The sequence below is a fragment of the Schistocerca americana genome, chromosome 1, assembly GCF_021461395.2.
Source record: "Schistocerca americana isolate TAMUIC-IGC-003095 chromosome 1, iqSchAmer2.1, whole genome shotgun sequence".
NCBI lineage: Eukaryota > Metazoa > Arthropoda > Insecta > Orthoptera > Acrididae > Schistocerca > Schistocerca americana.
In genome coordinates this window covers 303,795,326-303,812,619 of record NC_060119.1, presented here as the reverse complement: position 1 = coordinate 303,812,619, position 17,294 = coordinate 303,795,326, and the positions used below count along the sequence as shown (strand labels likewise).

At 44.1% G+C, this 17,294-nt stretch overlaps 1 protein-coding gene across 1 annotated transcript in view; it reads left to right on the top strand.

Annotated features, from left to right (window-relative positions):
• Window positions 1-17,294, top strand: part of LOC124622469 (lysosomal acid glucosylceramidase-like) — a 187,523-nt gene that overhangs the window by 117,071 nt on the left and 53,158 nt on the right. Inside the window, exons 7-8 of the mRNA XM_047148179.1 lie at window positions 9,289-9,433; window positions 16,947-17,026. Of these exons, the coding sequence (XP_047004135.1) occupies window positions 9,289-9,433; window positions 16,947-17,026 (225 nt within the window). The remainder of the gene's footprint in view (window positions 1-9,288; window positions 9,434-16,946; window positions 17,027-17,294) is intronic.

Genomic DNA, 17,294 nt, shown 5'->3' with positions numbered 1-17,294 from the left:
GAGACTGATGACCTCGCTGTCTGGTCTCCTTCCCCGAAACAACCAACCAACCTTTACTTAGCTTGGGTTTATCGTCAGTCTCTCGCCCAGCGTAAAGCACCAAGTGACTGGAAAGAAGAGCAGGTTATTCTTGTTGCCGGCCCTGTGTATGAGAAGGCTAAACTAACTGACCCCAAAATTACAGACCAATATCCTTAACATCAGTTCGCTGCAGAATTCTTGAACATATTCTCAGTTCGAATACTATAAATTTCCTTGAGACGAGAAAGCTTATGTCCACGAAACAGCACGGTTTTAGAAAGCATCGATCAGCCTCATATTTTCACTAGTCCCCGTGTTGACTTAGAGTTTGTGTATTTTTACTGTATTTAGTGTTTTTTGTTAGTAGCTGTGCCTGGGATGCAATGTACACTCTATAGCCCGGATTTTATCGCTCTTCCTGATCACTGGATAAATAATGGAAAGTGCTGCTCGAGTGTTTGCAGTCTGCACTAGGTCGGATTAAATGAAGACATCGAATCAATCCAGAGGCGGGCTGCTACATCTGTTACCGGTAAGTTTGAACAATATACAAGTGTTCGGAGATGCTTCGGGAACTCAAATGGGAATCCCTGAAGGGAAGGCGACGTCCTTTTCGAGGAACACTATTGGGAAAATTTAGAAGCCCAGCATTGCAACTGACTGCAGAACAATTCTATTTGCGCCAACATACTTCTCGCGTAAAGACCACGAAGATAAGATAGAGAAATTAAGGCTCTTACGGAGGCGTATAAACAGTCGTTTTTCCTTCCCTCTATTTTGCGAGCAGAACAAGAAAGGAAGTGACTAATAGCTGTCCAGGATACCTTCCGCCACGCATCGCACAGTGGGTGGTTTGCGGAGTATGGATGTAGATGTAGATTTAGATGTAGATGTAGATTAGCAAGAGAAATAACATCAAATTCATTGGAGAAAGCTACCAGCAGCAGCAAACCAGACGTAAATTAAAACAGCAATATTCTCGTTACCATCTCTTCTTTTTTTTCTCTTTTTTATGTTTTTTCCCCACTGTTTTCCCACCATTTACAGTAGGTCCAATGCTGATTTAGAGTGTATACTTTTGCTATATTTAGCGTCTTGCGTTACTAGTTGTCCTGGGATGCATCATGACTCTACAGAATGGCTGTGATTTTTTGAAATACAATTGGGCTAGCGCATAAAATTATTTTATGCGCTTGAAAACAGTGACTTCGAGGCTTCTCATGATTTCATTGTATTATTTACCACAGAAAAGTAATGACGTACAACAACTGTTATGCTGTGTCTGACGATGGTCAGATAAATGACAAAAGGCTTGTGTTGATCGGTAAAATAGCAACCGATACTAAACATCGAGATTACCAGTCATTGCAGCTTCACTATAAAGCACCAATATAATGCCGCACCTCATTTTTAAACGAAAATCAAAATAAAGCCGTATCTGTGACGTTACAAAAATTACAAATTATTGCGCAAAGCTCCAAATATAAGGTGAAATGTACGAAAAATTAAAAAAAAATGAAATGAAATTACAAATATTTGAAATGAGACAATTAATATAGAACGTACGATCCGTATCTATAAAGGAAACTAAAATTGTTCAAAAAACGGGTATTGTTCAGGCCATCAAAAATAGTTAGAGAATAAAATAGTAACAAAATGTGTAGTAAAATGTGTCATCGGTGCCAATGGTTAAATTTTTTTCCTTGTTCAGTGCTGAACCGCATATGTCAGTTGGGCGTTGTTGTGGTTATGTAGTAGTAAGCTATCTTGTATTGATTTCAGTAGGTTGGTTTTTTACGCTGCTGTTACGTTATTGCAAAGTATTTCATTTAAAATTATTTAGTCTCACATTTCACATTTTTTGCTATAAATCTGATTATGGAAGTCTCCCGATAGGCGTCGTGTGACAATAAATAAAATTATTTTGGCGTTTAAAAAAGTCTTTTAGCATTTAGTACCAACTGGCTGCAATACACGACAGGTCAGAGTACATTACACGGTTGATAGCAAGCGGTCCATTACCCCTTTCAGATATACTACAGATATATATATTGTATATTAAGTTAATTGATCAACAACGCGAAAAAATATTATTATTTGAGTGAAACAGGTTAGAGTCAAAAGTTACTTACCCTAAAAAGAAATTTAATTTTTATTGTATATAAATATAGAAAATGTATATTTTTCATGTTTTCACAGTACTGTTGTTCAGATTATAAATAAACTAATTGTGAGGTGACCTGAATCATGAGCAGGCGACGTACAATTGACCGTGCGAAAAGCTTGATTCCCTTAACACCACAATGTCGGAACGATTGGCCATGTGCTTTGTTGATCATGCTGTAAGCCAACTTTATTGTAATTTCAATCGCCTTAAACTGAAGGACAATCCAGATGGTATTAAAGGTAATCATGATATAAGTACCGTCTGCCCTTTTCCTTTGTCAATCATTATACTCGCTTAGATGACGTTATCCTGCAGTTTTCTGATGCAGAGTCTTGTAATTTCCTCAGTTTCGGCGAATTCAGATACCACAGTTATGACTAGCGAAGCAACCTTAAATCTGAGGAAGTGTAACAGCATTGGCAAAATGCAAATAGCTCTGAGCACTATGGGACTTAACATATGAGGTCATCAGTCCCCTAAACTTAGAACTTCTTAAACGTAACTAACCTAAGGACATCAGACCCATCCATGCCCGAGGCAGAATTCGAACCTGCGACCGTAGCAGCAGCGCATTTCCGGACTGAAGCGCTTAGAACCGCTCGGCCACAATGGCCGGCTAGTGTAACAGCATTACTGGAACATTCGCCGAACTTAAAAATTCAATAGGAAAATTCACAGTTTGATTCTCATTTGTCATAGTATCGATCGACATGTTTTTTTTCCGGAATCATCTCTTGAACCGTTGTGTTGTTGTCGTTGACAATGTCGTTTTTCTTCGCTAGAATAACTCGTTCGCTTAGCCATTCTGAATTGGTATAATTTCGACTGTATCCGAGTATATTTCGATTATGAGTTAATCAGATGTTACAACGATGTTACACAATTCATTTTTCAGTATGATCTGGCCGGAACTTTCGTCTCCCGACATTTGCCTTCTCATATTTCTCGTTAACTTGATTATTTTTACATACTGCCATATGAACTTTTTTTTTAAGATGGCGTTTGCTTCATCCCCTGGCGTCGATTTTGAAATGACAGACAGCGTTTGACGAAAATCGCCTTACAATATTAGTAACACACTTCCCATTAAACCCACGTTATCTCTTAACTCCTGAAGTATCATTTATTGCTTCCAAAGACATTCTGCGGGACATTGTTGTGCTTTTGTCTCATACGATGACGTTGCACTGTTTCAATATACCGTATGTCCACGACCTGATGGTTCTGTTATGTCACATACCAGTACCGGAATTTCATGTTCAGCTACAGTCAAAGATAATTTTAACGCAGAATGTGCTGTTCGTCCACCATCCATTAGTGTAGCCGCTTGTCATAAACGCAGTGTCTGAGAAAACGGTATTGATAAGATAGCTTATCTTCTCGGTGACATTTGCTCTAACGATTTCCTAAGAGACATTCTTAATGGAGAAACGTAAATATAGCTTCGGGCGTTACAGGCCCGTTTCTTTTCACAATATACAGGGTGATTCACCTAAAACTTAAACTGCAAATATTGCGGAAATGGAAAGTTTTATTAATGTGTGGTTTTCAAAGAATGGATTGGTAGTCAGAGGCTCGCACTGTAATATTACTTAGAAAGAGTATTTTGTGCAAACATGAACTTTTTGAAATGGAACATTGCCGATTAACGTAAACAGACTAAAATTAGGGTAAGTCAGAATATCAGTTGTGCTAGTTGTAGGATTATAGTGCGAATCGTTTATGAGATATCGTATTTCGAAAAGTTCCCACACCGACACGGGTACAATACCTCTGGTAGGACACACTAAAGATCAACAGAGGTGCAAACACTAGATATGTGGATTCTGGCCAGTAACAAGTCACCTGACCATCACAGGTTGTGTTCAAAATGACCACCGGCAGCGACAGTACACGCTTCTTGTTTGGTAGGAACTACTGCTGCACAGTTAGCCGAGCGCTCTAACGCACTGCTTTCCGGAGCGCCTCGTCTCCGGCACGAATCCGCCCGGCGGACTTGGGTCGAGGTCCGGTGAGCCGGCCAGCCTGTGGATGGTTCTTAGGCGGTTTTTCATCCGCATCGGCGAATGCGGGCTGGTTCCCCTTATTTCGCCCCAGCTACACTATGTCGGCGACTGCTGCGCAAACAAGTTCTCCACATACGCGTACACCACCATTACTCTACCATGCAAACATAGGGGTTACACTCGTCTGGTGTGAGACGTTCCCTGGGGGGTCCACCGGGGGCCGAACCGCACAATAATCCTGGGTTCGCTGTGGGCGGCGGAGGAGTGAAGTAGACTGCGGTAGTCGTCGTGGGGTTGTGGAATACTGCGGCTTCGGGAGGGGGGGTGGGGGGGGGACGGAGCCTCTCTGTCGTTTCTAGGTCCCCGGTTGACATACAACACACATACATACTGGTGCACACGTGGTGCTAGCATTTCAGAGGAGATTTCCGTGCAGGCTGCCGTAATACGTTGCTTCATATCATCGGGTGAAGTTGGTATGTCTTTGTAGACAGCGTCTCTCAGCATTTCACAGGCAAAAATCGTCTACAGGTATCAAATCCGGGGAACAGCTGGGCAAGGTACACGTCTTCGGCGTCCAGGCCCACGATTTGAAAACATTTTTTTAAGAAAATCTGTAGTACTTCTTGCACTATCGGCTGGAAAACGATCATGTTGGTACCACAGATTCCTCCTAGTCTGCAGAGAAACGTCATCTAGCGTTTGTGGAAGATGGTCTGTTAAGAGGACGCGATTCTTGTGCGGGTTTAGTGGTCCGTCTATGAAACACGGGCCTATGAGCTGATGATTCTCTATCCCACACCACACGTTTACAATCCATGGACGCTGATGTTCCATCTTACGAAGCCAACGGATATTGTCAACAAACCAAGAGTGCCAGAATGAGATTTTCACTCTGCAGCGGAGTGTGAGCTGATATGAAACTTCCTGGCAGATTAAAACTGTGTGCCGGACCGAGACTCGAACTCGGGGCCTTTGCCTTTCGTGGGAAAGTGCTCTACCAGCTGGCAGAAGTAAATCTTTGAGGACGGGGCGTGAGTCATGCTTGGGAAGCTAGTTGGTAGAGCACTTGCCTGCAAAAGGCAAAGATCCCGAGTTCGAGTCTCGGTCCGTTACACAGTTTTAATCTGCCAGGAAATTTCAGACCAACACTGCATGTTTCGGCAGTTTACCTCGCCTTAATTTGTAAATGTGGCTTCATCAATAAACACGATAAACGATACATGTGGAGTATCCTTTCTTAATGGCAAGTACAAAAGTTAACACCATTCTCACAATCGTTTCCATGTAGCTCTTGGTGGAGGTAGATATGATAGGTATCGAACCTATGCCGATGGAGTATTCTGACTTATGCCACTTTCTCGTGCGATTGCGCGGGCGCCATCGTGCGGATCAATTGCAACAGCAGCAAGAACATTAATTTCCTAGTCTTCTGTCGTCAGTTGTTCCCTTCTGTTACGTTATGTAGATGTTACACTACCATTCTCACGCAACTGAATGAAGAGGTTGATAAATAACAGCGGAGGTGGTTGATTCTAATGTGATGTCTTGCTGCATACACTATAAAAGAACTGACTGCAGTCTTCCTACACTCTCTATGCACCACGAGTGTATCGGCTTTTTCTGTATTGGTAAATCCCATCATCCACTCACGACCTACTGCTTGGACCATCACACACCAACTAACTAGCAGCACGTCGCAATCCAGTCAAGGAACACAGAAGCACACTATAAGCAAACATAGCATGATACCTAGCAACTACGCAGGTTGAATGGCACAAACAAATGTCACTGCGGAAACTTTTCAAAATGTGATATCTCATAAGCGACTCGCACTGGAATCCTACAACAAACGCCAATGACATTCAAATTTAACCTACTTTCTGTCTGTAAATATCAATAGGCATTGCTGCATTTAAAACAGTGTATATTTTCACAAAAATGCACTTTTGAAGTATTATTACTATCTGTTTATTGGCTAATAATACGAGCCCCCCCCCCCGCGAGTATGAATCCATTCTGAGAAAACCGCTCATCAGTGGCACATTCCATTTCTCCAATATATGCGGTGCAACTTTTAGGTGATTAATCCTCTTACACACCGTCAGTCCAGAAAGTTCCAAGATTGATTTTATTTCTGGTGTACAAGCGACATCAGAGCAACAGCTACCATGGCAGCTTCAACTAACAATAATAAAAAACATACGTGGATTCGACCAGTCAGTCCTGAGCAAGCTGTGCTACGCAGTGGATGTGCTGCCGCAGTGTGTTATCGTTATTGTGTCACAGAACGCAGCCGGGCAACGAACTGAACAATTCCAAATCAAGAATGTCATGAAGAAGAGGAAAGTGTGTGCGAAGTTCGTCCCGCACACTTTGACTCCGGAACGAAGTCAACGACACATGGACGCCTGTCGCGATTTGATATAACAGATATACGCAAACTTGGTTTTATAAATACGAATACACCACAAAACGACGAACAGCCCTAATATAAATCATATTCCTTGCTAAAAATATACACCACTTTTAAAGACTACCTCTATAATGCTTCGGTTGTAACTGTTGCGCGAGCAGCAGGTCGTATGCTTTGGAATGTAGCAACCATCGCAAAATCAAGTTCGTGGCTGACGCGGACCGTTATTATTTTTGGACTTCATACGAAACTTTACTCCGTCCTCTCCATAGTTGCATTTGGCACACTTGGTCAACCGATACCGTTCTGCTTACAGAGGTAACCAGTGTCCCTGAATTGTCGATACCACCGCACAGCACTCTGTTTACATGGCGATTGCTTTCCATAATTTCTTCTGAATGAGCACTAGTCTATTGTAACAGATAAATGTCTCGCAAATTCCAACACACAAAAGCACTCTTTTCTTGCTTTGTCACTATTTTCTCAGAGCTCTGACTCTTAAAGCCAAATGCCGAGCACAATGCACGCTCGATGTGTGAAGCTCATGCATCAATCGTATTAATATATGTAATACGAGGGTAAGTCAAATGAAAACCTTAAATATTTTCGCTTACAAAGTGCATAAATTCCTTTAGAAAAAAATTGTTTTGGTAGTCCGCGAAACCACTCATACACCGCTTGGCGTACCTCTTCATCAGAACGGAACTTCTTTCCTCCCATTGCGTCTTTGAGTGGTCCAAACATATCGAAATCACTTGAGGCAAGGTCTGGTGAGTATGGTGGATGAGGAAGACACTCAAAATGCAGGTCTGTGATTGTTGCAACTGTTGTACGGGCAGTGTGGGGCCTTGAATAGTCACGTTGCAAAAGGACACCTGCTGACAGCAATCCACGTCGCTTTGATTTGATTGCAGGCCGCAGTTGATTTCTTAGGAGATCTGTGTATGATGCACTTGTGACAATGGTCCCTCTAGGCATGTAATGCGCCAAAATGACGCCTTCTTCGTCCCAAAAGAGAGTCAGCATAACCTTCCCTGCTGATGGTTCGGTTCGAAACTTCTTTGGTTTTTGTGATGAGGAATGGCGCCATTCCTTGCTCGCTCTCTTCGTTTCCGGTTGGTGGAAGTGAACCCAGGTTTCGCCCCATGAACGATTCTTGCAAGGAAGCCATCACCTTCTCGTTCAAAGCGCCGAAGAAGTTCTTCACAAGCATCAACACGTCGTTCTCTCATATCAAGAGTCATCTGCCGTGGCTCCCATCTTGCAAACACTTTGTGAAACAGGAGCACATCATGCACGATGTGGTGTGCTGACCCATGGCTAATCTGTAAACATGCTGCAGTGTCATTCAGTGTCACTCGGCGGTTTTCCTTCACTATGACTTCAACTGCTACAATGTTCTGTGGAATCACAACTCGTTGTGCCTGACCTGGACTGTGGTATCGATAGCAACGATGCCACGGCTTAGATGCAAGTTAAGTTGGCACTACGACAGACACCGACGACAGCGCCCTCTAGCAGGCGCTGTTGAGGTCTACGAGCGCCCCTGAAGATTCGGCCCATTTCATCAAGTGCAGACAGCCAGGAAACACCGCTTCAGCTTAGTTTGCTATTGAGGCTATGTACGAGTTACGACGGAATACGGTTTTGGATCTACGGGCTTTTCAGTTGTATAGTTACGTATGTCATAGACTAATAATTAAATGTACTTTCACGTAAAAAGCTGTACAGAGAGTCTTACCTCACCTGCTCCTGCTCACTTCCTACAGTCGGCCTACGCTTCAGTTTACAGGAGCAGACCCACGCGCTGCCTTCTAGGCGGGATACAAAATGGAAGAGGAGCATCTTTCACTGAAGTCATACCATTTGCGAACTTCCTACTCCATTCGTAGACTTGCTGCCGTGACAAACATGCATCACTGTACTGAACCTTCATTCGTCGATGAATTTCAATAGGTTTCACACCTTCACTACGCAAAAACCGAATAACCGAAGGCCGTTCTCCCCTGTTGCAAGTCGCAAGTGAGGCGGCCGTCTTTGTACTGATACTGCGACGGTATGTGTGCATCTGCACTATGCTGCCACCTACAGGCCATTCTGGACGCTGTTTGAAGCACGCTTACCAACTTACAGGATAACGGCGCGAAATTTCGATTTGTTATTACAAAAAAAAATGGCTCTGAGCACTATGGGACTCAACTGCTGAGGTCATTAGTCCCCTAGAACTTAGAACTAGTTAAACCTAACTAACCTAAGGTCATCACAAACATCCATGCCCGAGGCAGGATTCGAACCTGCGACCGCAGCGGTCTTGCGGTTCCAGACTGCAGCGCCTTTAACCGCACGGCCACTTCGGCCGGCTGTTATTACAAATTTAAGGTTTTCATTTGACACACTCTCGTCCTTGGGAAAACAGAACTCTGGTAACAAATGAATCATTTATAGCAGCCCTGTCGTTCTGCTTGTTAATGAGCAGGAAAGTTTCACTCTTAAGCAGCTCTTGACGTTGGTTAACATTTTGGATTCGGCTGTTAGTTGCTGGAAGCAAATTAGTATACAATACGGCTTGGAACCGCGGGCTGCAGATTGACCCGCGGTCGCGGCCCCGACGCAGCCCAGCCTTGGCGCTCCCGCAGAGCGCGTGGGCCCCGCTTAGTCACCGCCGCCTCTTGTTCCAGATCCTCACCAACGAGACGGTGACGCAGTACGCCAAGTTTGTGGGCGTCCACTGGTACACCGACCAGTTCTCGCCGGCCTCCATGCTGGACGATGTGCACCAGCTGTCTCCCGAGACCCAGATCCTCTACACCGAGGCCTGCAATGGTGAGCCATCTACTCGTCGCTTTTCATTCAGCCAGCGCCCTCCAGTGGGAAAGCCCATACCGCACAACTCCATTACTACACCTTCCTTACTTTATATTGTTGTAATATGTGCACTACTGGCCATTAAAATTGCTACACCAAGAAGAAATGCAGATGATAAATGGGTATTCATTGGACAAATATATCATGCTAGAACTGACATGGGATTATATTTTCACGGTTTTTGGGTGCATAGATCCTGAGAAATCAATACCCAGAACAACCACCTCTGGCCGTAATAACGGGCCTTGATACGCCTGGGCATAGAGTCAAACAGAGCTTGGATGGCGTCTACAGGTACAGTTGCCCATGCAGCTGCAACACGATACCGCAGTTCATCGAGAGTAGTGACTGACGTATTGTGACGAGCCAGTTGCTCGGCCACCATTGACTAGACCTTTTCAATTGGTGAGAGATCTGGAGAATGTGCTGGCCAGGGCAGCAGTCGAACATTTTCTGTATCCAGAAAGGCCCGTACAGGACCTGCAACATGCCGTCGTGCATTATCCTGCTCAAATGTAGGGTTTAGCGGGGATCGAATGAACGGTAGAGCCACGGGTCGTAACTCATTGAAATGTAACGGCCACTGTTCAAAGTGCCATTAATGCTTCCAATGTGCGTTCACCGCGATGTCGCCAGTCACGGATGCGACCATCATGATGCTGTAAACAAAACCTGGATTCATCCGAAAAAATGACTTTTGCCACTCTTGCACCCAGGTTCGTCGTTGAGTATACCATCGCAGGCGCTCCTGTCTGTGATGCAGCGTCAAGGGTAACCGCAGCCATGGTCTCCGAGCTGATAGTCCATGCTGCTGCAAACGTCGTCGAAGTGTTCGTGCAGATTGTTGTTGTCTTGCAAACGTCCCCATCTGTTGACTCAGGGATCGAGACGTGGCTGCACGATCCGTTACTGCCATGCGGATAAGATGCCTGTCATCTCGACTGCTAGTGATACGAGGCCGTTGGGATCCAGCACGACGTTCCGTATTACCCTCCTGAACCCACCGATTCCATATTCTGCTAACAGTCATTGGATCTCGACCAACGCGAGCAGCAGTGTCGGCATACGATAAACCGCAATCGCGATAGGCTACAATCCGACCTTTATCAAAGTCGGAAACGTGATGGTACGCATTTCTCCTCCTTACACGAGGCATCACAACAACGTTTCAGCAGGCAACGCCGGTCAATTGCTGTTTGTGTATGAGAAATCGCTTAGAAACTTTCCTCATGTCAGCACGTTGTAGGTGTCGCCACCGGCGCTAATCTTGTGTGAATGCTCTGAAAAGCTAAGCATTTCCATATCTCAGCATCTTCTTCCTGTCAGTTAAATTTCGCGTCTGTAGCACGTCATCTACGTGGTGTAGCAACTTTAATGGCCAGTAGTGTAATTACCCACACACACAGACGAAGGAAGCATCTAGGAGCTCACGATTAGTGTGAGATAATTAAGTATAGGTGATTGAGAATTGGAACTTGGGCATCATGAAGTTTACGCTGTAAAAACACTGCTACTCGTATTCCGATGCGATTTCACTATATGTCTTGGTTGCACAGTTTTATTCATCGACTACCGCTTTCGAAAAAATATTACCATGATTTCTGCACGGAACTACAAAAATGGCTCTGAGCACTATGGGACAACTTCTGAGGTCATCAGTCCCCTAGAACTTAGAACTACTTAAACCTAACTAACCTAAGGACATCACCCACATCCATGCCCGAGGCAGGATTCGGACCTGCGACCGTAACGGTCGCGCGGTTCCAGACTGAAGCGCCTAGAACCGCTTGACGACTCCGGCCGGCACGGAACTACACTCATGCTCATAAATTAAGGATAACTGCAGAATGTGGTGCCACACAACGTCGCACTACACAAAACTGGCGCTAATAGCATAAGCACATAGGGAACACACACGACACAGCTCTGTAAGTCCACGGTACAGGTGATAAGTTGAGAAAACCGTTCCGAAACACATGTGCTACAAAACGCCACTGTTTCCTGCGCATGTACTATGACATAAATATGGGATATAATCACCATGCACACGTACACAGGCCGCACAACGGGTTGGCACAATTCCTCTGTCAAAGACATGCAGGGGTGTACGTGCACCAATCATAAGCCCACTCCACACCATCAAACCACGACCTCCATACAGGTCCCTTTCAAGGACATTAAGAGGTTGGTATCTGGTTCCTGGTTCACGCCAGATGAAAACCCGGCGAAAATCACTGTTCAGACTATACCTGGACTCGTCCGTGAACATAAGCTGGGACCACTGTTCCAGTGACCATGTACTGTGTTCTTGACACCAGGCTTTACGGGCTCTCCTGTGACCAGGGGTCAGTGGAATGCACCTAGCAGGTCTCCGGGCGTATAAATCATGTCTGTTCAGTCGTATGTAGACTGTGTGTCTGGAGACAACTGTTCCAGTGGCTGCGGTAAGGTCCCGAGCAAGGCTACCTGCAGTACTCCGTGGCTGTCTGTGGGCACTGATGGTGAGATACCGGTCTTCTTGTGGTGTTGTACACTGTGGACGTCTCGTACGGTAGCACCTGGACACGTTTCCTGTCAGATGGAATCGTTGCCATAATCTTGAGATCACACTTTGTGGCACACGGAGGGCCCCTGCTATGACCTGCTATGTTTGACCAGCCTCCAGTCGCCCTAGTATTCTACCCCTCATCACGTCATCAATATGTGTTCTTTGAGCCATTTTCAACATACAGACACCATTAGCACGTCTGAAAACGTCTGTACAGTTACTCGCTGCGCCGTACTCTGATAAGCACCAACGCACCTCTGCGTACGTGGACTGCTGCCAGCGCCATCGTGCGACGTCCGCAGGTCAGATGCACCGCATGGTCATACCCCGAGGTGATTTAAACCCGCAAACCGTTGTTTCACCATGTATCAGCATTATCTTCAATTTAAGAGCAGGAGTGTATTTCCATAGAGGAAATGTGCTGAATGCCTTTAAAAAAAAACACTTTCTTCACTTTAATCTCCACGAATAATAGCGTAATTTTTTTAAAAATATTTTCACAGTTTTTGGAAAAAACGGCAAAGCCCACAGAGAAGTGTCACTGACTTTCAGTAGAAGTTTCGTATTAACCCTTTTACAAATATTTACATAATACGCTATTACTCGTGACATATATTGGCCATCTTCAAAAACAACAATAGAAAAATACAAAATAAATATACTTTATCACCTAAAAACATAGAAAAATTGGTCATCTGATTAATGTTATAGTAGAATTTTATGTACCTATAAATGTTTTTCACTTTTTAAATTTTTCAATGTTCTGTCCTGACATAAGAAGATGCGCAGGTACAGGGTGAAAATTATTTAAATACACAAACTCTCGTGGGTTGCTCGAGACACTGAAACAAATGTCTTTCTCTAACGTCATATTTTCGTGTGAGGATTTTTTAAACTTCGAGACTGACTTTTTTTGGATGAAAATTAATCGAATCAACAAACTCTTTGAGGTTCCACGGGACACTGAAAGAACTTGTTTCTAATCTGTTTTCCTGTGGGGCACCATTTTACAAGTACATCATATCTTACTAAATGTAGACAAAAATTTCTTTATTGACGAGAGACAACAACATGAACACAACATAATTGCTTCAATTACAGTAGAGGTTCAAAAATGCCTCCACTGACTTGTAAACAAAGGTTACACCGAAGGAGTCAAGTTCTGTCTAACAAGACCAAAATTGGTGTAGTGTCCTTAATTCTGCTACTATTCTGGCAACCAGATCCCCTTTTAATTCGACAGGGGTTTTGTAAACAAGTTTGCGCATCTCTCACGACACAAAAACTCCAGAGGGTCTAAATCAGGGGGTCGAGTAGGCCGTGGTGCAGAACCATCTCTGCTGGTACACTTTTACGGAAACTGTTGATTCAAGAATTGACGCACAGGACGACTGAAACCTTCCCGTCGTGCTAGAAATGGCACGTCATCCAGCAATTCTGCCAATGTTCGAGATGTACAGCTAAATTTGAATGTCAAGCAGCTATTATGACTGAACAACGGATTATGCCTGCTACCAGTACAACAGGAACCGTTTCAAGAACAAGTCAGTCATTGCAAAAATGGTTCAAATGGCTCTAAGCACTATGGGACTTAACATCTGAGGTCATCAGTCCCCTATACTTATAACTACTTAAACCTAATTAACCTAAGGACATTATAAACATCCATGCCCGAGGAAGGATTCCAACCTGCGTCCGTAGCAGCAGCGCGGTTCCGGACTGAACCGCCTAGAACCGCTTGGCCACAGTGACCGCCCAGTCATCGCAACTGAAGCATCCGTGATTCCCTCTGCCCCATGGCTAGCCTGCAGCTGTATTTACCTGGAAAAAGCAGTAGTCTACAACTGCCATTCCTGTTCTCATAAACAGCGAATGAATTATGTAACAACTAAATTGAAGTAAAGCAACCTCTGTATGGACGGCGGCCAGGCTCTATTCGAGGCGAGAAGGGCGAGACCATCGCATGTGTTCCAGTAAATGATACCTCGACGCCGATCCTCTAGGCTGGCTTCTTTCACTCGTACAGCACCAGCGGACTCCCGTTCCCAGATGTGCTCTCGTTGCCAGCCACGTATAGGTGACGCAAGCAGACTGTAGCGCCGCTGGTTTGGGTGCCGTAGTCGAGCGTTGTTGTACTGAAGTAACGACACCCTCGTATTCATTATCAATTGTTTCTTACATTCTTCTTATACAGGATGATTCAGGACGAATGTCACATAATTTGTGAGGTAATTCTAAATGTGAAAATAAACGGAAAAAGTCCTATGAACCTGTGTCCAATTTTCGAAATTCTGATAGGCGGTGTATTGGACAAAGTAGTGGTGGGACAGATGTCTGATCCATCCTACAAGAGGTGTTCAAAAAATCCTCCACCCATCTCAGTGCACTTGTCAATGCATTGGAGGATGTGCTGTGTTGCACATCGAACATTATCTTGGCAAGTTTTAATGCGGGTAGCAGAATCGTTCATGCGAGTGAGGAGTTCTTCAGGTGTATCCACCTCCGTAGCGAACACATCCCTCTTTAACCGCCAGCCGGGGTGGCGGAGAGGTTCTAGGCGCTACAGTCTGGAACCGCGCGACCGCTATGGTCGCAGGTTCGAATCCTGCCTCGGGCATGGATGTGTGTGATGTCGTTAGGTTAGTTAGGTTTAAGTAGTTCTAAGTTCTATGGGACTGATGACCTCAGAAGTTAAGTCCCATAGTGCTCAGAGCCATTTTGAACCTCTTTAATCAGCCCCATAAACAGAAGTACATTTGGATTAGGTTGGGTGATCTGGCAGGCCATTTAATGGGTCTGGCGCAGCCAAACCACTGTTGAGGAAATGCGTTATGCAGGTACAGTGAATTGGTGACCCATTATGTTGTAGGTACATTTTCTGTCATTGGTCTAATGTCACATCTTCCAAAAGTACATGTAGGTCTTCTGTCAGGAAATATGCTTATGCTGCGGCTGTCATACGAACTGGCAGGAACACAGGCTGTATCACCAGGTTATCAATCATACGACACCAGACGTCCACTGAGAACGTAACTAGGAATCTTGTTTTCCTAGTGTTGTATGGGTTCTACATCGCCCATGTATAAGAATTGTGGGTGTTCATTGTGTGTAAATGTTGTCTCATCTATAAATAAAGTCTGTTGCATGATGTCTCTGTGTACAGCCAACCATTCTACTAACTGTTGTCTGCTTACTGAGTCACTTGGCTGCAGATGTTGCACAGGCTGCACATAGAATGGGTACAAGCCCTAGGAATGTAACGCACGCTACACTCGCGTTTGTGGAATATCGAGCTGATGGATAATGCATCGTATACCGGTGGTTTGACTCCGTTGTACCATTACAGTAATGACTTTCCTTTCCTCAAGTGACAGGACAGCCTCTCGTTCTGTTATTAAGTGTACATGTGGTAGTGTTCTATATTCATTTAATGTTTGATTAAAGCTTGTGGTAAGCTGCTATGGGACCAAACTGCTGAGGTCATCCGTCCCTAGGCTTACACATTACCTAAATTAACTTACGCTAAGGACAACACACATACCCATGCCCGAGGGAGGACTCGAACCTCCGACTGGGGAGCCGCGCGAACCGTGGCAAGGCGCCCAAGACCGCACGGCTACCCCGCGCTGCTGATGTTTAAAAAAACCTCGGAAATACGCTGGCACAGCGGGTTCATCGGTCAGAGAAACGTCTCCGATATTTTGTCACAGCAGCATAGGCACTGTCATTACAGTACCTACACACAAACAACATGTCTGCATATTCTGCCTAAGCAAATGTATGCGGCATGTTGGTATTCGTGGACACAATGGTCTTGCTCAATTAAACAACGCTCATGCTTGACAAGCACACGGCCTCACGATTGCATGCTGGCTACGCTTACAGCTGTTGACTCGGTTCGATGTCATAGTGATGCCATCTGCTGGAGAACCGCCAAACCTCTTGTAGGATGGATCAGTCGTTGTCGCACCATTATTCTGTCCACTACAGCGCCTACACAGCATTTCAGTAAGTAATATTCACACTTCTCTTCGTATCCATTCTTCGATGTGTGTAGTCTTTAACTCGCTCCATTTCTCTAACGATCGAAAATCGAACGTATGTTTATAGGACGTTTTCGGTTTATTTTCACAAGTAGAACCACCTCACACATTATGTGACACTCCACCACATTTACCCTCTATGTGTTGCTGTTATTGTGACTCTCCCCTTATTTAATGTGTTTGAAACTTTCTTGTTTGTTTTATTTGGAATATACGCGCATTTGGCCAGCTTTTGTAAGCAGATTCAGATGTAAATATAGCCCCTAACTGCATACTGAAATTCCTGGAATGTCTAAACGTTTCTGGTAGCGAAATAGTTCATCCCCAGACATACATCGATGGCGAGCCCTCTGTTGGAACAAATCTTTTAAGTGTTCGATGTAATCTGATCAAATTAAATACAGCAATTCATTCCGACTGCTTTTAAACCCAAAACTGTTCCTTTCGATCGCCATTTTTAATAATTTATTTGACTGTAGCAGCAGACTTTAGATAAAAGAAATTCATAAATAACAGTCTGTGCGTGTGTTGTCACCAATTTACTGTGCTTCCAGTAAGAAATAAACTTCGCATCATCTGAATAATTCTGTTCTATGATATTAGGTCAAAAATCGTTCGTTTCCAGACAGACTCTAAAACCACAATACTTCTTTATTTTTGACATTCAATGATCGTTGATGATGACTTAAACAATACAATTTATATTGCTTGATTGTGATTCTGTTTATAATTACGGTGTTATTTTCTAAATAATTACCTCAGAATATATCCACCGTACTTGTGGTTTGTAAATTAGATTCTGACTACCTTTTCTGTGCCTCGGATAATTTTCTGATCTCTGTGAAAACAGCAGACAACGTCCTGTACCATCTTGTTGCAGGACTGAGGGACATGGGTGAAGTCGCTGTTCTCCTCGGTTCGTGGGAAAGAGGGGAGAAGTACGCCACGAGTATTATAGAGGTAAGGAGGCTACAAACATCTAATATTTGCCTTCAAAAGTACCCAGATGACGACCTATGTTCTGACACTACAACTCCATATAAAATTAGAATACCGTCACAAATTGGCTTCTGTTTTCTACTTTTGGCAATAGTTTATCACCGCTTTCACCCTTTGTGATGAATTCATCGCCATGAACGAAACATGTTAACGATATTAACTTTTTGCATGTATAAAGATGGGTATGTCATGTAATTAATATCATATAGCAATATCACGTGGATGGGTT